The 16,856-nt window shown below is 42.4% G+C and overlaps 2 protein-coding genes across 8 annotated transcripts in view; one reads left to right on the top strand and one right to left on the bottom strand.

Annotated features, from left to right (window-relative positions):
- LOC121286849 (dedicator of cytokinesis protein 7-like) overlaps positions 1-16,856 on the bottom strand; it is a 203,439-nt gene that overhangs the window by 126,482 nt on the left and 60,101 nt on the right. The gene's annotated exons all lie outside the window — the stretch shown is intronic.
- LOC121286851 (angiopoietin-related protein 4-like) lies at positions 2,748-16,847 on the top strand. Its single transcript, XM_041203985.1, has 7 exons — positions 2,748-3,362; positions 4,799-4,909; positions 5,554-5,668; positions 11,228-11,341; positions 11,740-11,835; positions 14,021-14,296; positions 15,474-16,847. The coding sequence occupies exons 1-7, from the start codon at positions 2,877-2,879 to the stop codon at positions 15,647-15,649; spliced, it is 1,374 nt and encodes a 457-aa protein (XP_041059919.1). The 5' UTR covers positions 2,748-2,876; the 3' UTR covers positions 15,650-16,847.

Below are 16,856 nucleotides of genomic sequence, written 5' to 3'. Positions count from 1 at the left end.
ATTTAAGGAGCTAGTGAGTAGGAAATGGGTTGTTCATGCCAAAAGTAAAAATTACAGCACTCAGCAGGAAAGGCAGAGTAAGGTATCGGGTTGATTAATCCTGAAAATGTTTAGCAGCCACAAATCAAAGAATCTAACATAGCAAGATATTTCAGCTCAATTTAGAGTTTTTATGAAAAACATGGAAGGGGGCTGATATTCTAGTACCAGGATTATTGGAATACAAAAACAAATAATTGATTTGATTTCTTTTAACCCCTTATCAAGTGAGTGAAGTATTATTCAGTACTACATTGCACAGAATTTACAGCACAGGAACAGGCCATTCGGTCTAACAGGTCTATGCCAGTGATTACACTCCACACAAGCCTCCTCCCATCCTACTTCATCTAACCTCATCAACATATCCTTCTATTCCTTTCTTCTCCATGTGCTTATCCAACCTCCTTTTAAATGTGTCCTTGCTATTCATTTCTCAACTACTTCGAGTGAGAAAGGCTTTTGACTTGCCCTCCTACTAGTGCCAACTTGCACTGCCATATGGTCCCGGTGGGACCCATCTCCACTTAGTGCCTCAGTGGTGTGGTCAAGTGGCCATATTTCAGGTCAGAGCACATAAGGCAAATATTTGACAGAGGAAAGAAGACTACACATCTGAGTTTAATCCTGCCCTCCCTTTTATCGCTTCCTCACACTTACACATTGTCCAACAAGGGTAACAAAATAGCGATCGTGACCCAGAACCCAGGCTGAATTTTCCCTTCTCTGGCACAGAAGCAATGATGGTGCCCCCACCAGTCCACCCCACCCAACTGAGATCATCTAACCAAGGGAGTCATGACAGAGTTTTCCTTTACAAGAAGAATCCACTCTCAGCTTTTTCTTGGAAGTAACACAGGAACGACAACAAACTAAAGCCAACCCCTATCAGTCTCAAAGGTTCCTGTGCCAAGGAAAGCGAGGGAATGAAAAGAAATTAGAGTGCAACATCTGGAGACAAACTAAGTATAGCTAAGTACCAAGCCGGGGTACTGCCCAAAGGAATGTTGGGTGTTTAATCCCGCATTATCAGCTCTGGAAACCTTAACTCCTATAACAGTCACCTCCAACTGTGCAGATTTACTTAATGCAATTTGCAGCAAGTTAGATCTGAAAGCAACCAGAGCCAACTGGAAATTCCAACATCCCATCCTTTTTGTTCCATATGTAATGCGGTTGAGCCAGGATTAACAAAATGAAGCTAACAGTGAACACATGTTTTAACTCAGACTCATTACTAATCGCTCATGATATTAACTATTCAGAAAACTTTTTTTATATAAACGTTCGAGTTTTCTGAAATACAAGATCTTTCTTTTAAATCTTTAATCCGGGCTACATTAAGGTAATTATCTCAATAAAATGCAAGGAAAATGTCATTCTGTCTAATTGTGTTAAAACTCTCCCACTGATGCCCTCGCTCTGCTGTTATTAACTCTCCCATCGAATAGGAGCTTGATTTTACATAAAGCCTTTCAGGGTGTCCCAAAGCATTTCACAACCAGTCAAGTACTTTTCATGTGTCATCGCTGTTATAACATCAGGAAAGGCGGTAATCAATTTGCATTCATGCAGGTCCCATAAACAGTGATGAGATAATTAACTAGAAAATCTGCTATTTAAAAAGAGAACTAATGTTAATTAAATGTTAGCCAGGACACCAAAGGAACTCCCTTGCTTTTTTTCAAATAGTGCCATGGGATCTTGTACACCCATCTGATGGGGCAGACAAGTCCTATCAGTGCAACACTCCCTCAGTATTGCATTGAAGTGTCAGCTGGAGAAGGCTTGAACCTGTAAGCTATTCACTCAGAGATGAAAGTGCTACCACTGAGCCAAGGCTAACTCACTACTGAAGTCCATTTTCTGGCACATTGTACTGGTGTGAGCAGTATTCTTTTCGTAGTTCCCACCCCAGTATAAAGAATATTAGTTTACATTGCAATACAAAATGCCCCCAACCCTTCCGCAAGTACAGGGCCTTCCTTGTCCCTTTGTTTCTCTCTCTCAAGACCTAGCCTCACTGCATCACTCACTTTTCCTTTCCCAAATGTCCCCTTGCACCAGATGAAATGGAGATCTCTCTGCAAGGTGAATCACAGTGCTGGGCTCCAAACCACTACCACACAATGTCAGTTCTGGGGGGTAACCATAGGCTACATTCAGCCTGCCGTGTGTGGCTAACAACCAGCTGAAGCACAATTTGAGCTTTCTTCAAAGGAACCAGAGCCTGATTAACCACACCTTCCCTCCACCAACTAACCATCTATAGATTCACCAACCCCTAAAATCTCAATTTTTAAAAAAATGTGGGCTGTTGAGCAGATTTAGTTCTGGAAGCTTCTGACACACAACTGCGCTGATCCCAAAAAGCCAATTGAAACCCAATGTGCAAGAAGAGCATGCACCAGCCCCTAGTTTTTTTGCAAAAGTTCAAAATTCAAAAGTTTTGCACGGAAATATCCTTAGGTATTGAAGACCGGTTTATTTTATTTTAATGAATTAAACACGATGTCATGGTCAAGGAGCAGTAGCTATTTATTCCAGCCTATTTTCCGTTTAGCCAGCCAGCCAGCCAGCAGTGACAGTTTAGAGACGCTCCCCAGGCTGGCTTTGCCAGCTTCATGCTGTTTTGCTGCGGTGGCTGGGGGCGGCTCCCAGTGACTGGAGCCGGTATTAAAAGGGGCAGAGAGGACTCGGGCAGCACAGAAGACAGGGACGGAATAAGAGATAGTCAAGGAGGCGAAGAAGAAATATATATATATATATATATATATACACACATACACACATATATATATATATATCGGTTGTAAACCCGGCTTGCGCAAGAGAAGATGAAGCTGCCTTTCGCCGGCCCGCTGTGCATCGTAATCTGTGCAGCCAGTTTCACCGAGGGAGCCGCTGCTGCTAAGAAGGACTCTGCGGCTAGGGAGCGGAGGATGCAGTTTGCCTCTTGGGATGAGGTGAATCTCATCGCTCACGGCCTCCTGCAGCTGGGCCACGGCCTCAAGCAGCATGTGGAGCGGACCAAGGAGCAGCTGCGGGGGGTCACCGAGCAGCTGAGCGCCCACAACCGCACCCTGGGCGAGCTGGCTGGCCGCCTGGGCGAACAGCGGCTAGGGCTGGAGGCCGAGGAGCTGCAAACACGCCCGGGCACTCACCTGCCCCAGGTATCCGCCAGCCTGCGGCACAAGGTGGAAGAGATGCAGCAGGACAGGCTGAGAATGGACAAGGCACTGCAGAGCTTAGAGGAAAAGCTGGAGAGCATTGTGAACGGGAAGAAAGCTGAAAGTGGCCTGGACAACTATAACAATCTCCAAGTAAGTCCCAAAGTTAGAGTAAGAAATGACACTGTTCACTATCAGGGATCCTTTATTGTGACATTTCAGTCTATGAGAGAACTCTATGTCAAGCCATGCAGTAAGGTAACATGTAGCACTTGGTAACGAATATGTGAATAATGTAAAAAGTATTGTCTACACCAGACTGAAGTAACTTTCTTAATGATTAGTCAACCATTTCAATTGTGCAACGTAAATAAGAATAAATTAGGCTTAATTATCTTTTATGAACTCAGATCATTTGAATAAATAGTGGATGGTATCTCTAGTGTGTACTGGTCCTGAATCAGTGACACTGGCATCTGTAACAGCTTGCTTAAGCACCAATGCTAACTGCTACATTTTACTTTTGTTTTTTTTTAACACTAGGCTTCTAACCCAATTTTAATTAGAACTTTTTTTAAAAAAGGTTATGAAAAGAAACTGCCCTTTGCCTGTTACCTTCCTGTTCAGTTTAATTACAGTAAAGAGTGACGTGTCAGAAATACTCCTCACTATAATCCAGATCTTCAGAAATCTGATTTACTGGAAAACCAGCAATTGTTAAAAGAATGGGACATGTCCAGAGAGAAGGGGACATCCTAATGTTCACAGATTGGGCAGTGAAGATACCACCCCATATACAGCTGCGTACGAGACAATCGTGCAGTGCGTGTGGAGCAGTGCACGTTGGCTGTGGACTAGGGATTTACAGTAGCCTCTGCTCAGCACTTGTTGCCGTCAGCACTGTTAAGCAATCCAGTAACTAAATGCACTTACTGAGTTTGCTGTAAATGTGTGAGAGGTATAATAGAGGCAAGCAAGAGAAGAAAATAGAGAACTGACACTTTTTAAGAATTCTCCAGATATCCTAAAGTAATTTTTAAAAAACAATGGTTTTTTAAAAAATAGGCAAATGCAGCAGCCAATATCTGCATAGCAAGATCCCACAAAAAACACAAATGAGTAATAATCTGCATTTGATGGTCAGCTGAGTGAAAAATGATGGCCAGGTCCATGGAGGAAATTTCTTTTAAATAATACAATAGGGTTTTTTTTTACATTCACCTGAATAGGCAAATTAATATCCACACCACTGTCTCAGTATTGCACTGTAGGTATCAACCTAGTTTACTTGATGAAATTCTGGTGTGGGATTTGAACATCCAACCTTTTTTCTAAGGGTGTCCCTCCACCTTAACAGAGCTGACGCTAAAATCACAATAGGTTGTTTCTTTCTGATTTTCTGAGGTTAGAGGGATGGGTTCTTAAACATAGTTGTTCAATTAGCTTGCACTTTAGTTGGGCTGATAGTTGTGTGCCCAGATATTGTCTGCATGAAATTACAGTAGTGTTTAAGTTGCAAATTTTCAGAAACTCTGAATCATATATATTTAACCTTTACTGAACTTTAAAATATTTATTTACTTTTGCAGTCCATAATGGAAACTCAAAGTAGAAACATTGATGAGCTGCTGACAAGAATAAAGGACCAGCAGTGGCAGCTTGACAAGCAGAGCATTCAGATCAAGATTCTGCAAAGCCAGGTGCGTGACCTCAATTGCAAACATGAAATATGCATGGGCAAAACAATGTACGCGATCACTGTCTTAATTATACACGGTATGTGTGACCAGTAAGCATACACGGGTCTGATGATAAATATGGACCAAGCAGTCTGGAGTCAACTGATCACTGCCACAATAATGGAATGAGCCTACTTTGGCTTAATGCTCCTGGAATGGCATGGAGGAAGAAAGTCAAAATCAACCAGAGTTCCTGGTCATTTTCCAATAACTCCAGTTTTCATTATAAACATTGCAATTTTGGGTGAAGACAAAATGAGGCATGGCACTGATGCCCTCCTATAATGCTGAATGGTCTGCCAGGATTCATAGTCTAGGCTCACTGAAGGAAAGCAACTTGGGCAAAGTAGCAGAGTGCCAGTGTTGAACTGTACTCAAGACAGAAGGGAGGGAGAAAGCTGAAACACACAGCACTAATATACCAAGCTGTTGAAACACTGATCAGGAGCACAGGTAGAGGCAGTGTTACATATCCAAACTCTGCTTTACTTAACTGTCTGATCTATCTGGTGTGATACTATATTGTGGGGTGCTGCATATAATTCTGAACTGTATCAGTGGTTAGTGAGTGGTAACATCACCCAGTCTCTTCTTTCCAACTTAAGCTGCAAGAAAACAAATTACAGCTGAAAGAGAGCCCGCATTGGAAGTCGATTCTCAAACGAAGAGTGGAGGTATTTCCTCGACCACGCAGCAGTGTGGAGCCTAGGCCAGCTGACAGTAAGTAGATCTCTTTGATTGAAAAAATTGCAGTAAAATTCACAGACTTAGATCAAACTGCAGGTGGAAAAATAACAGAACAGATGTCCCCTCTCCCTTTTTGGTCTCTCTCACTCTTACAGTTACATCTGGTCTTTTAGATAACAGGGGTTTTCAACTAAAATTAAAGCACATTTACTAGTTTATTCCACAGGCAACTGTAGTTGTTAGTAAGAAGTGGAATCTCACATTGAGGAAAATTCCACATCATTATTCCAAGATCTCTGAGAAGAAAATCACTCCGACACATGCAAAGGGCCCCCCACACACACACGTGAACAAACACAGACTTATGTCAGAGTCTCCGCAGGAACTAACAGCTGTATATTGGGGGCTGTAGGAGTGTGTTTGAATCTCCTTAACCTGGGATTTCATGTCAACAGATGTCTGCTACACTGAGGTTCAAGCAGAATGGAGAGCCAGCTGGACATTGAACGTTCTGTGCAGAACACAACAGCAAATGGAATGTCTTCCTGGCTGCTGGCCAACCAGGAGAAAGGGCGTTCTGAGTTACAGGCAGGGAGCAAAGCAGGCAAATTCCTTGGAGACCCTTCACCTATAAACAGACTAACTTTAAACCCTCTCTACATTCTATAATTTTTTTTTTAAAAAATAATTTATTGGAAAAGACAAACAAAGTTTTATTTGAATCCATGAATCTAGGAGCCAGAACGTTAGGGAGGCTAGCAAATCAGCCCTGATTCCTGCTCATGGTCATGAGGACAGACCCCTGCTAGAATGAATGTGCAGATAACGAGCATAGACAGGATCAGGTTTGGCTGTGATTACCCCCATGGCTGAGCATCCCACGGAGACTCAATAGCCATGTTTTGCAAAACTTCAGTATTGCAGTTGAGGTACCCTTGGAGGAATGCAGAATGAGGGGAGATTTGATGGAGTGTACAAGATTATAACAGGTTTGGATAAGGTTGATAAAGAAAAGCTGCTCCTGTTGGCTGATGGGACAAGGGCAATGATGGAAGGTGGGATGTGAGGAAGAACTTTTTTTTTAGGTAGTGAGCGGTGATGACCTGAAACTTTCTGCCAACAACATTGGTAGACGTGGAGACAATCAATGACTTCAAAAGCAAATTGATGGGTCCTTGAGGGGCCTAAACTTGCAAGGTTATGAGGACAGAGCAGGAGAATGGAACTGACTGGATTGCCTCAGAGAGCTGGCATGTATTTGATGGGCCAAATGGCCCTTCTGTGCCATTATGACTCTTAAGGAGATCCCTCAAGAGTTGGTACCATTCCCCATTCAATGATTGCACAAGTATAAAAACAAATAAAGGTCTGGCACCAGTATTTAAAAAGCAGGACTGTGAGAATTAAATATTAGCAATAAATAGCAAGACTGGGTATTAAATGCTAGCAATAAACTGCAGGATTGTGAATGTCTGCAAAGAAAAATGAGGTTAACATTGAGGATGTGGAACATGAAATCTGCCTTTTGCCTATATAGATGCTGATGATTTGCTGTCCATTTCCTGTTTTTAAATTTCAAACCTCCAGCATTCTGGTATATTCTTTAACCAGGGCTATGTGCAGTTTTAAGGCTCAGCATATAATTATTTCAGCCACGCTCCCAGTTCCAGGCAGGCCTCGTGCTCAGAGGCTGATCACTGAATGAGGCAGTCCCACTAAATGGCTGCTGACTCTACCCTGATAGGAGGAGGAGGACTCTCCCAAACAATGGGCCGTTCAGGAATTTCTTACGAAAGAAGCACAGCAACTGGCTGCCAGCCAACTGGGTGAAAGTTGAATCTGCTGTGAGCTGGCAGGAAATATTAAAGACTTTTATCTGCAGAATAGGAGAGAAGCTTTTAAACTTTTTTTTTGTTTTTAAAATAAAACTTGAGAGTAACATGGCATAAGGCCAAGTGAGTGAAAGTTGAAGAGCCTGATTCATAACAGCTCTTCACTTCAGTGCTGAACTTTCTGCGGGTGGTTGTTTTCTCTGTATGATTCCTTCCCTTATGCAGATTTTTTTTTCCCTCCTCACTGTTCAGTTCTTCCCACAACACACTGACCTTTCCCCCACTTCCAAACCAAGCAATCAATGGAAAGAGTGTCAGAAGTGAAGAGACAGAGACCATCGTTTTTTTGCAGAGGGCCTAAGCTTCAGGACATTTTCTTAGATTTAGCATTACAGGCCATTTCTGTTAGTGAAACTTGTGGTCCCCACCCAGGGACTCAGTTTTATTGTCTGGGTAAACTTAAGACCCAGGATTGAATAGTGAGCCACTGTTACTGTACTTCACTTTGCCAAATTTATCATGACTCATCACTCTTCAGTAGGTAAAAGAATATATATATCACCCTCTATTGTGACCCACTACAAAGAACCCAGTAGCTAATCCGTCATAGTCCAAAATGCTTCATTTCTGTTACTAGAGGGTTGAGTTTAAATATTTCTGGAATATAATTTCTAGGAACAGCAGTAGTAGGCTATTCAGCCCCTTGAGCTTTTCCTCTGTTCAGCTAGATCACAGCATTTCTGTAACTCAATTCCATTTATCCACCTTTTGTTCCATATCTGTTTAAACTCTGAGGAAAACTGGGAAATTCTTTGATATACACACACATACACACAGATTTTCCAGTTTCACCCCAAAATCCTATTGGAACTGAAATTTCAGATACAAGTTGTGTTTCTTGCCATTTAGAAACAGAATCTACAACACAACCAACACTGACCATCAAAATATATGACGTAGCTGGAAGTGATTATACACACTAGAAGGGTATTATTCAGTGTTTGAAGCTGCATAATTTGTTTACTAAAGTTTAAATGCTGATCTACCCCCCCCCCAACCACTCTTTCCCCTACCTACACACCCCCCCCCCACCCCCCCCAACCAGTTTTAAACTCAATCACAGACATAATCTGAAACCTCATTAATTAGTAAAGGCTCCAGCCCAACAAGCCCCTTTAAATTGGACAGTAAGTATTTTAAACATTTAAGCTGTCAGGTTCATGCAGTTACTCCAAAAGCACCTCCTAACCAGATGTGGCTATTTGTTAAACAGTACCACAACTGTTTAGTGAAGTAGCTGAATCTGGAACAGGGCTGGGCTGTTCCCTGTCTGCATTATACATTCCTCATACATCTTGGGTTGTACATTCCCTGTACAACAGAAGGACATCAGAGCCTGAGCTATAAAGTTTACAGTGAACATACATCCTATGTTATGCAGCTGCTCTATACAGTGACAGTACATAAATAATAATTTGTATAGCATTTTCAACTTGGAAAAATGGCCCAAGGTATTAGGAAAATGAACCCCAAAAGGAAGAGCGAATAGAAGGGGTGACATAACTTGGTCAAAGAGGTGGGCTTTAACAAGAGTCTGAAAAGGGAGAGGGGTGAAGGGAGGTGAAGAGGCGGAGAGGTTTAAACAGAGAATTTCAGAGTGTGGGACACCTAGGGCTGAAGGGACCAATACTAATGGTAGGTTGAAGGGTGGGTGAGGTGGACAGAGCCTGCAGTCCGAGACATGGGGTTCTGGGTGGCTGGAGGAGCTTCCAGAGGTGTGGAGAGTTGAAGCTGTGGTGGATTTAAATACTAGGGTGAGAATTTAAAATGTCCATTTTTGGGGTACTGAGAGCCAGTGGTGGTCAGGGGGGTGATGGGGAAACTAAACAAGATAAGGGTAGCAGAGTTATGATTGAGCTGAAGTTCAGAGGGTGTACAGTTGGGGAACTAAGATGGGCTCTGGTAAGGGTGGAAGCAGGTGTTACAGAGGTGGAAACCGGCTTTTGCAACGCAGGGAATATAGGGTTGGCAAATCTCTGGGTTGAATAGGATGCTGATGTTATGAAGATACCAGTATATGCTCACCCTATATAGCAATTGTGCACCACGCATCCCCGGCTATACATTCATTATACACAGGATGACATCACACATCCTGCAGTATATGTTCCTGATCTCTGTTTATTTAGCATTACTGGTAAAAGCTGTGACACAAATTGCATCAAGACAGTTAAGCTTCAAAAACATCTTGTTCAAGTGCCAGAATTATTTCCATTGTAAAATAAAGTGTTGAGCAGACAGTCCCTGCATCAGTGACTGCGCTCAGCAGGGAGTCAGAGACTGAGCAGGGAAACTAGCAACAGAACTTTACATTAAAATTAGAGCAAACAAACACAAATGGTTCAGTGAATGTCAAATACCTTGCGTGACCCAGTGCTCACGGATTAAGCTGTGAGAAATGCCTGACTGCTGCTGTAAGGAGGGGCACAGAAGGTTCCTGGGACAACTAGGTAAAAGTTCATGTTTACTTCAGCCTGAAGAAAAGCCCCAGTGGAGCACTCCTAATCCTTTCACCTTGAACAACACTGAACTGCTTCTGTTACAGCTTCAAAAATAATCCAACAAAAACAGCACAGCATGACCTGCAGCTCAGCTCAGATCCAGTGTATGAGTTAACAATCAACAAGATTAAAACTTGGCTCTGTAACATATACCTCAAAACTTAGTGTGTAGAATTTACAGAGATATTCAACAGGGTCAACACTAAAGTACTGAAAAACTCTTAACGCACTTTCATCTACACGTCCACCTGTGGGAGAGGTTTAAAGTGGGGTTTCTCGTTGCCTGGGTGACCAGAGTGGAAAGATCTAAACTAAAAGAGGAACTAATGTCAAAATGAACAAACAATTAATAAATCTAAACAAGATAAAATTCCTCAAATCCAATACAAAAACTGTAAAAGCTTGATGTTTTCTTCACTAATTTATCTCAAACCAGTTGCAGCAAGAAAGCGCCCTCATCAGTTCTGGGTTAAATTAATACAGGGCTAATGGTAGAGCAAAGTTTACCAAACTGTGCACAGGCTGTGTTTATTCACTCATGCTCACACTTGTCTGAATTCACAGACACGCACACCCTGGCTGAAGTGTATTCGAAGAGTTGGGTAGGGAGCATATATCACAAGGCTGTAAGTGTTCTGGGGAGTGAGATGGGGTTGGAGGTGACATGTGCTCCTCCCAGTAGTTGTGCAATGCTCACACTTACTCAGCCATTCAGACATAACTCTCACACCCCCACGCCTAGGATGTTCAGCTGAGGTAAAGAGCCTTTTGTAGCAAAGGAGCTGAACTTTTAACAGTGACAGTTGGCAGTGCTGAGTTGCCAAAGTTCAAAGTTCAGGCAAAGAAATCTCATCTTGTCACAGAGGGAAAATGCAATTCTATTTCACAAGAGTCTGAAACTTCTCGATTCAGACTTGAAGCATTCTGTTTGAAGAGGGTAAAACTTAACAATTCATTAACACAAAACTCAAAGTCTTGTCTGATGTTACTTTTGCATCTTCTGGAGATGAGAATTACAAATAAAGCACAGGATAAAACCAGAACCTATGTTTCTTTGGGCCTGCCATGAATTTAACAACTTGTATCTGGAAAGCACTTTTAATTAGAAAAATCTATGAGACTACTCAAATGCAGCAAAACTAGAGTGAAGAAATCCCCAAAACCTAATGGGTGCACAATATTATTTTGTTTTCCTGCAGAACTTCCCTCTGATTGTCACCAACTATTCCTGGAAGGACAGCGAATCAGCAGTGTACACAAAATCCAGCCAATAGGCTCACAGCCCTTTGAAGCATTCTGTCAAATGACAGAAGGTAAGAATTTGAATATTATTGAGAGAGTCTAGGACTCAAGGGACATGGGCTCAATGGTCACAACCTCTCACTGAAAAGGGGTCAGGAGCCAAAGGTCATATTGAAACAGGACCAGAACTACTTGTGGAAACTGGGTGATGGACTGTTGTCATTCAGGATCAGGGATGGAGCCAGCCCCGTTTGCTCCTGGTAACAAGGCTGGAGCCATTGGGGGAGCAGGGCTAGTAGGGACAAAGAAGAATGACCACAGCTGCCTGTAACATTGATCCTGGGGTGAGAAGGAGCTGCTTGTAGAGTCAAAACTGCTCTTGGCTCTGTCTAAATCTAATTTTAAACCTCATCCTTCTTTGGAAGAGTGAAATCCACGTGTAGATTCAAACTAGTTTGTCTTCCAACAGAAGGTGGCTGGACCGTCATTCAGAGACGGAGGGATGGGTCAGTGGACTTTGACCAGCTCTGGCAGGCATACAAGGACGGATTTGGCAACCTTACTGGTAAGCAGAATTCCACAGAATTTGAGACTGTTTTCTCACTTCATAAGATACCTGGGCAGCAGCAGTTGGGTTCCCAGTCCTGATCACCAGGCAATACACCCCTGCTTAAAAAGTTGGTGCTTGGATAAGCAACAAGGACAGAATCACACCATGCTGCTCCTTCCTGGTGGGGTATTAAAGTTCACTTTGGATCCAGTGCCTTCATGAGATGAAGGGAGTAAACAGGAAAGAAAAAGCAGTAAAGCCTTCATGTCAGATGTAAATAACAAGCAAATAAATCTCTCCAATAATTCTGTGATCTACCCAAAGAAAGGACTTGCATTTATATAGCGCCATTTACAACTTCTAAATGTCCCAAAGCTTTTTGGAGCAAATGATGTCTATTCACCGTTGTAAATGTAGGAAACATTACAACAAAGGTGTATGGTAATATAGCGATTATGTTACTGGATTAGTAATCCAGAGGCATAAGTTCAAAGCCCACCATGGCAGTTGAGGAACTCAAAATCAGTTAATTCATAAAACTATGGAATTAAAAAGCTAGTCTCAGTAATAGTGACCATGAAACTACTGAATTGATGTAAAAGTCCATCTGGTTCACTAATGTCCTTTAGTGTCCAAATGCTCCCTTCTTCTCAAGAAGGAAATCTGCTGTCCTCACCTGGTCTGGCCTATTTGTGACTCCAGACCCATAGCAATGTGAGTGACTCCTAACTGCCCTCTGAAATCGCCTAGCATGTCAGTCAATAAATGTTGGCTTTGTCAGTGATGCACACATTCCCATGAATGAATTAAATAAAACCATCAGAGACAATCTGCACACAGCAAGGTCCGACAAGAGTATTGTTATAAGGAGCAGATAGTCATTTTAGTAATGTTAGCTGAGGGATGAATATTGGCCAGGACTTAGATTTTCGGAAGGCATTTGATAAAGTGCCACATCAAAGGTTATTGCAGAAAATAAAAGCTCATGATATAGGGGGTAACATTGGCATGGAAAGAAGATAGGCTAGCTAACAGGAAAAAGCTGGCATAAGTGGGTCTTTTTCTGCTTGGCAGGATGTGACAAGTCATGTGCCACATGAATCAGTGCTGGGGCCTCAACTTTTTACAATTTATATAAATGACTTGGATGAAGGGACTGAAGGTATGGTTGCTAAATTTGCTGATGACATAAAGATGGGTAGGAAAGTAAGTTGTGAAGAGGACGTAAGGAGGCTACAAAGTAACAAGGGTTAGGTGAGTGGGTAAAGATCTGGCAAATGGAGTATAATGTGGGCAAATGTAAAATCGTTCATTTTGGCAGGAAGAATTTTTAAAAATAGCTTATTATCCAATTGGTGAGAGATTGCAGAGCTCTGAGATTCAAAGGGATCTGGTGTCCTGGTGCATGAATCACAAAAGGCTAGTGCGCAGATTCAGCAAGTAATTAGGAAAGCTAATAGAATGTTATCATTTATTGTGAGGGGAATTAAAGTAGGGAGGTTATGCTTCAGTTGTACAGGGAATTATTGAGACCACATCTGGAGTATTGTATATAGTACTGGTCTCCTTTTTAAAGAAAGATGTAAATACATTAGAAGCAGTTCAAAGAACATTTACTAGGCTGATACCAGGAATGGGCAGGTTGTCTTATGAGGAAAGACTGGACAGGTTAATCTTGTATCCACTGGAATTTAGAAGAGTAAGAAGCAACTTAATTCGACCCTTTAAGTTCCTGAGGGGTCTTGACAGGGTAGATGTGGGGAGGATGTTTCCTCTCGTGGGAGAATCTAGAACAAGGGGTCACTGTTTTAAAATAAGGGGTCGCTCATTTAAGACAGAGATGAGGAGAATTTTTTTCTCAAGGTTATCTCTTTGGAACTCTCTTCCTAAAAAGGCGTTGGAATATTGTTAATGCAGAACTAGATATATTCTTGATTAACAAGGAGGTGAAAGGTTATTGGGGGTAGGCAGGAATGTGGGGTTGAGGTTACATTCAGATCAGCCATGATCTTATTGAATGGCAGAGCAGGCGCAAGGGACCGCGTGGCCTACTCCTGTTCCTAATTTGTATGTTCGTATGTAGGACACACAAGTAAACAATTAGAGAGGCTGTCAAAAGGTAATTCAAAAAAACAAATCCCCATTTAATAAATGGAATTCTATGTTCTGGTCTGATCGCTTCTAATGTTCTTGATTTCAGGTGAATTCTGGTTGGGACTGGAGAAACTTTATACCATCGTGCATCAGGGTGGCTATCTCCTGCGTATTGAGTTGGAGGACTGGGAGAATCACACTGAGCACACAGAATATCCCTTCAGCCTGGGCAGCGAAGCCACTGACTACACCATGACCCTCAAGAGCCCCATTTCCGGAAACCTCAAGAATGCCATCAGCGAATCAAGCGGACTGGGTTTTTCAACTCGAGACCGGGACCACGATCTGAAGTTCAACATGAGCTGTGCCAAACACCTGACAGGTCAGTCCTGAGGCAAACCCAATAATTGCTGGAATGTTAAAGCAACGGAGCATTCCTTCAAGGTCTTCCTTGAGGACATGGGTTATTCCAGCTCACAGGCATCTGTACAAATACAAGCTGTATGAAAAGAGATTGGAGAAGCTGAGATTGTTTTCAATAGAGCAGAGAAAGTTAAAAGTAACTTAATAGGGGATTATGGGATGTTTTGATAAAATAGGGAGAAACTATTTCCTCGGGCAAGTGAGTTGGTAACCAGAGGCCATAAGTTTAAATTAGTTGTCAAAGAAAATAGAGGGAAAATAAGGAGAAATTTTGCACAAAGACCGTTATGGAAACGATGATGGTAGCAAATTCCAGAGGAACTTTCAAAGATCAATTGGACATTTCCTTGAAGAGGACTAATTTGATGGGCTGTGGGGGAAAAAGCTGGGGATAATTGGATAGCTTTGCTGGCACAGGCATGATGGGCTGAATGTCTGTGTTGTCAGATTCTATAATTCTATACCAGGGCACCACGATATGGGAGATTGAGGAAGAGGAAAGGGTGGAGGGAAACTGAAGTCAGCCATCCACATGTGGTGTGGAAAGAGGAACTCTGCACTGTGTGATTGGGAGATGCTATTTCTGCACTTCCCTTGGTGGGGGTCATCAGCAGCAGAGAGAACAAATAGACAGAAACATCAGAGTCCCGTGTGATCACATCCCTCAAATTCCCAGAGGGGCAGAGTCCTGGGCATAAATCCACTCATGTGTTGGTGACCTTAAAGCAGTAATCTGTGCGCATTGGTGTCCCAGGACCTGCCTATACCTTTATCTTAATAGAATTTGTGATTCTCAAAGAGTGGACTCTGTGTCAAGCCAGCTGAAACTTGAACTGTACATTTGAGAGTAGATTGATTTTGAGACTCTTCAACACATTTGAATTGGCAAAAGTTTCCCACCCAGCGATGGCCCCCAAACCGCGACCCCCCCCCCCCCCCCCCCCCCCCCCCCCCCCCCCCGGGCCCCTGGTAATGGGTTTTTACCACCATCACCCCCCCACCTTGGCAACAGGTTCCACACGCATCAAATATTTGGCAGACTTAGCAAGAAAACACCTCACAGGAGAAATGAGCAGGCTGGGGTGGCTTTTAATTTACGTACAAGCTTTAAAAGGTATCTCTCTTAACTATTCTAGGTGGATGGTGGTTCACCACCTGTGGGCAGGCCAACCTGAACGGCAAGTATTTCGCCAGCAAGCCCCGACAGCGGCACGAGAGAAAACAGGGAATATTCTGGAAGCCCTGGAAAGGCAGAAATTACCCCCTGAAAACCACAACGATGATGATTCGCCCGATGGAACTAGAAGCATAAACATCAACAGCTCAGATTCTGGCCAAGACTGTGAGAGTGAGAGAGTGATAGAGAGAGATACAGAAATATAAAACAGAAAAGCTGTCACTGTTTACATCTGGGATGAGAATACAATGCAATATTCTAAGGAAAAATGGATGCACTGACTAGAGTCTCCAAACATGTATATTTTTATCTGTTTATGCAACAAAACAATGCAGCAAATATCCCAGGATTAATGGCTGAGCTATGCAAGTGTATTCAAAGTCCACAAGCCACTCTAAGCAGCTATTAGTTTGCCCTCTATGTTTTATAAATTAAGATTTCAGAAAAGTAAATTCAGTTAACTTCTGTAAAAACAGTTTGTGAACTTCCCCACTGCTTATTCTGCTTCCTACCCCCCGTCACATTATACAGTGAGTACCTATGTTATCAAATCGGGAAGATCCTAAGTTTAATCGTTGCCTCATTTGGAGTAAATTATTTGTACTTCAGCAAACTGTGTACACACCCCTGTCAGTGTGCGCATGGCGGCCTGACGCTCTGTCAGTGTGCGCACCAGGGAATTACAAAATCCCTGGATATTAATGAATCTTTATCAGTTCAATAGAAAACGCACCATGCGATCCACTGAAGAGCCAGTCCAAGGCTGTCAGAATCAAACTGGCAGCACACTGCAGTCTTTCCTAGCTCTAAAAGGGACAATTATCTACCATTCCCATGTCTCCTCCATAAAGCTGCTCTGCTTTTTACTCTAAAATAGAGTCAAACGGATGTATAGTTTATGGTGGAACTTCTACAATAAAGGGGAGTGCAGTCTCTGCTCCGGCATAAACCCAAAGCGACAGCCCTGGATTTGGGTGCCTCCAATACCATTGTCCCAGTGCCCTGGTCACTGTTTATACCAGTTTCATTGTTACACTTATAGCTTGATTCCTACTCAAAGGAATGTGTCCAAGTCATATTGACTTTATCACCATGGCTAGTAATAGCTTCAGAATTGAGACTATTAATTGTTCATTTTGCTTTGTGTATTTAAACATTTAATATTCCAAACCTGCCTTTTGTAATTTATAAAGGCTCAGCTTCTCCCAGAGGGGAATATGAGTCGGTCTCTATTGTCTGCTGTACATAACCTTTAAATCCTGTTATTTTAATATCAAATGATTTCTTTATTTCTTATTTTTGTCTAAAAAAAAAAACTATTCTTTGGTTTAAATATTTCTGG

Source organism: Carcharodon carcharias, chromosome 14 (genome assembly GCF_017639515.1).
Source record: "Carcharodon carcharias isolate sCarCar2 chromosome 14, sCarCar2.pri, whole genome shotgun sequence".
In the NCBI taxonomy this organism is placed as follows: Eukaryota; Metazoa; Chordata; class Chondrichthyes; order Lamniformes; family Lamnidae; genus Carcharodon; species Carcharodon carcharias.
This window is presented reverse-complemented; position numbering and strand designations above follow the sequence as displayed.

Bases quoted from the DNA above. Each gene is read 5' to 3' on its own strand.
- LOC121286851 (XM_041203985.1), top strand. From the start codon at position 2,877: ATGAAGCTGCCTTTCGCCGGCCCGCTGTGCATCGTAATCTGTGCAGCC. The intron at 3,363-4,798 runs GTAAGTCCCAAA...TTACTTTTGCAG, and splicing joins ACAACTATAACAATCTCCAA to TCCATAATGGAAACTCAAAG. The intron at 4,910-5,553 runs GTGCGTGACCTC...TTCCAACTTAAG, and splicing joins TCAAGATTCTGCAAAGCCAG to CTGCAAGAAAACAAATTACA.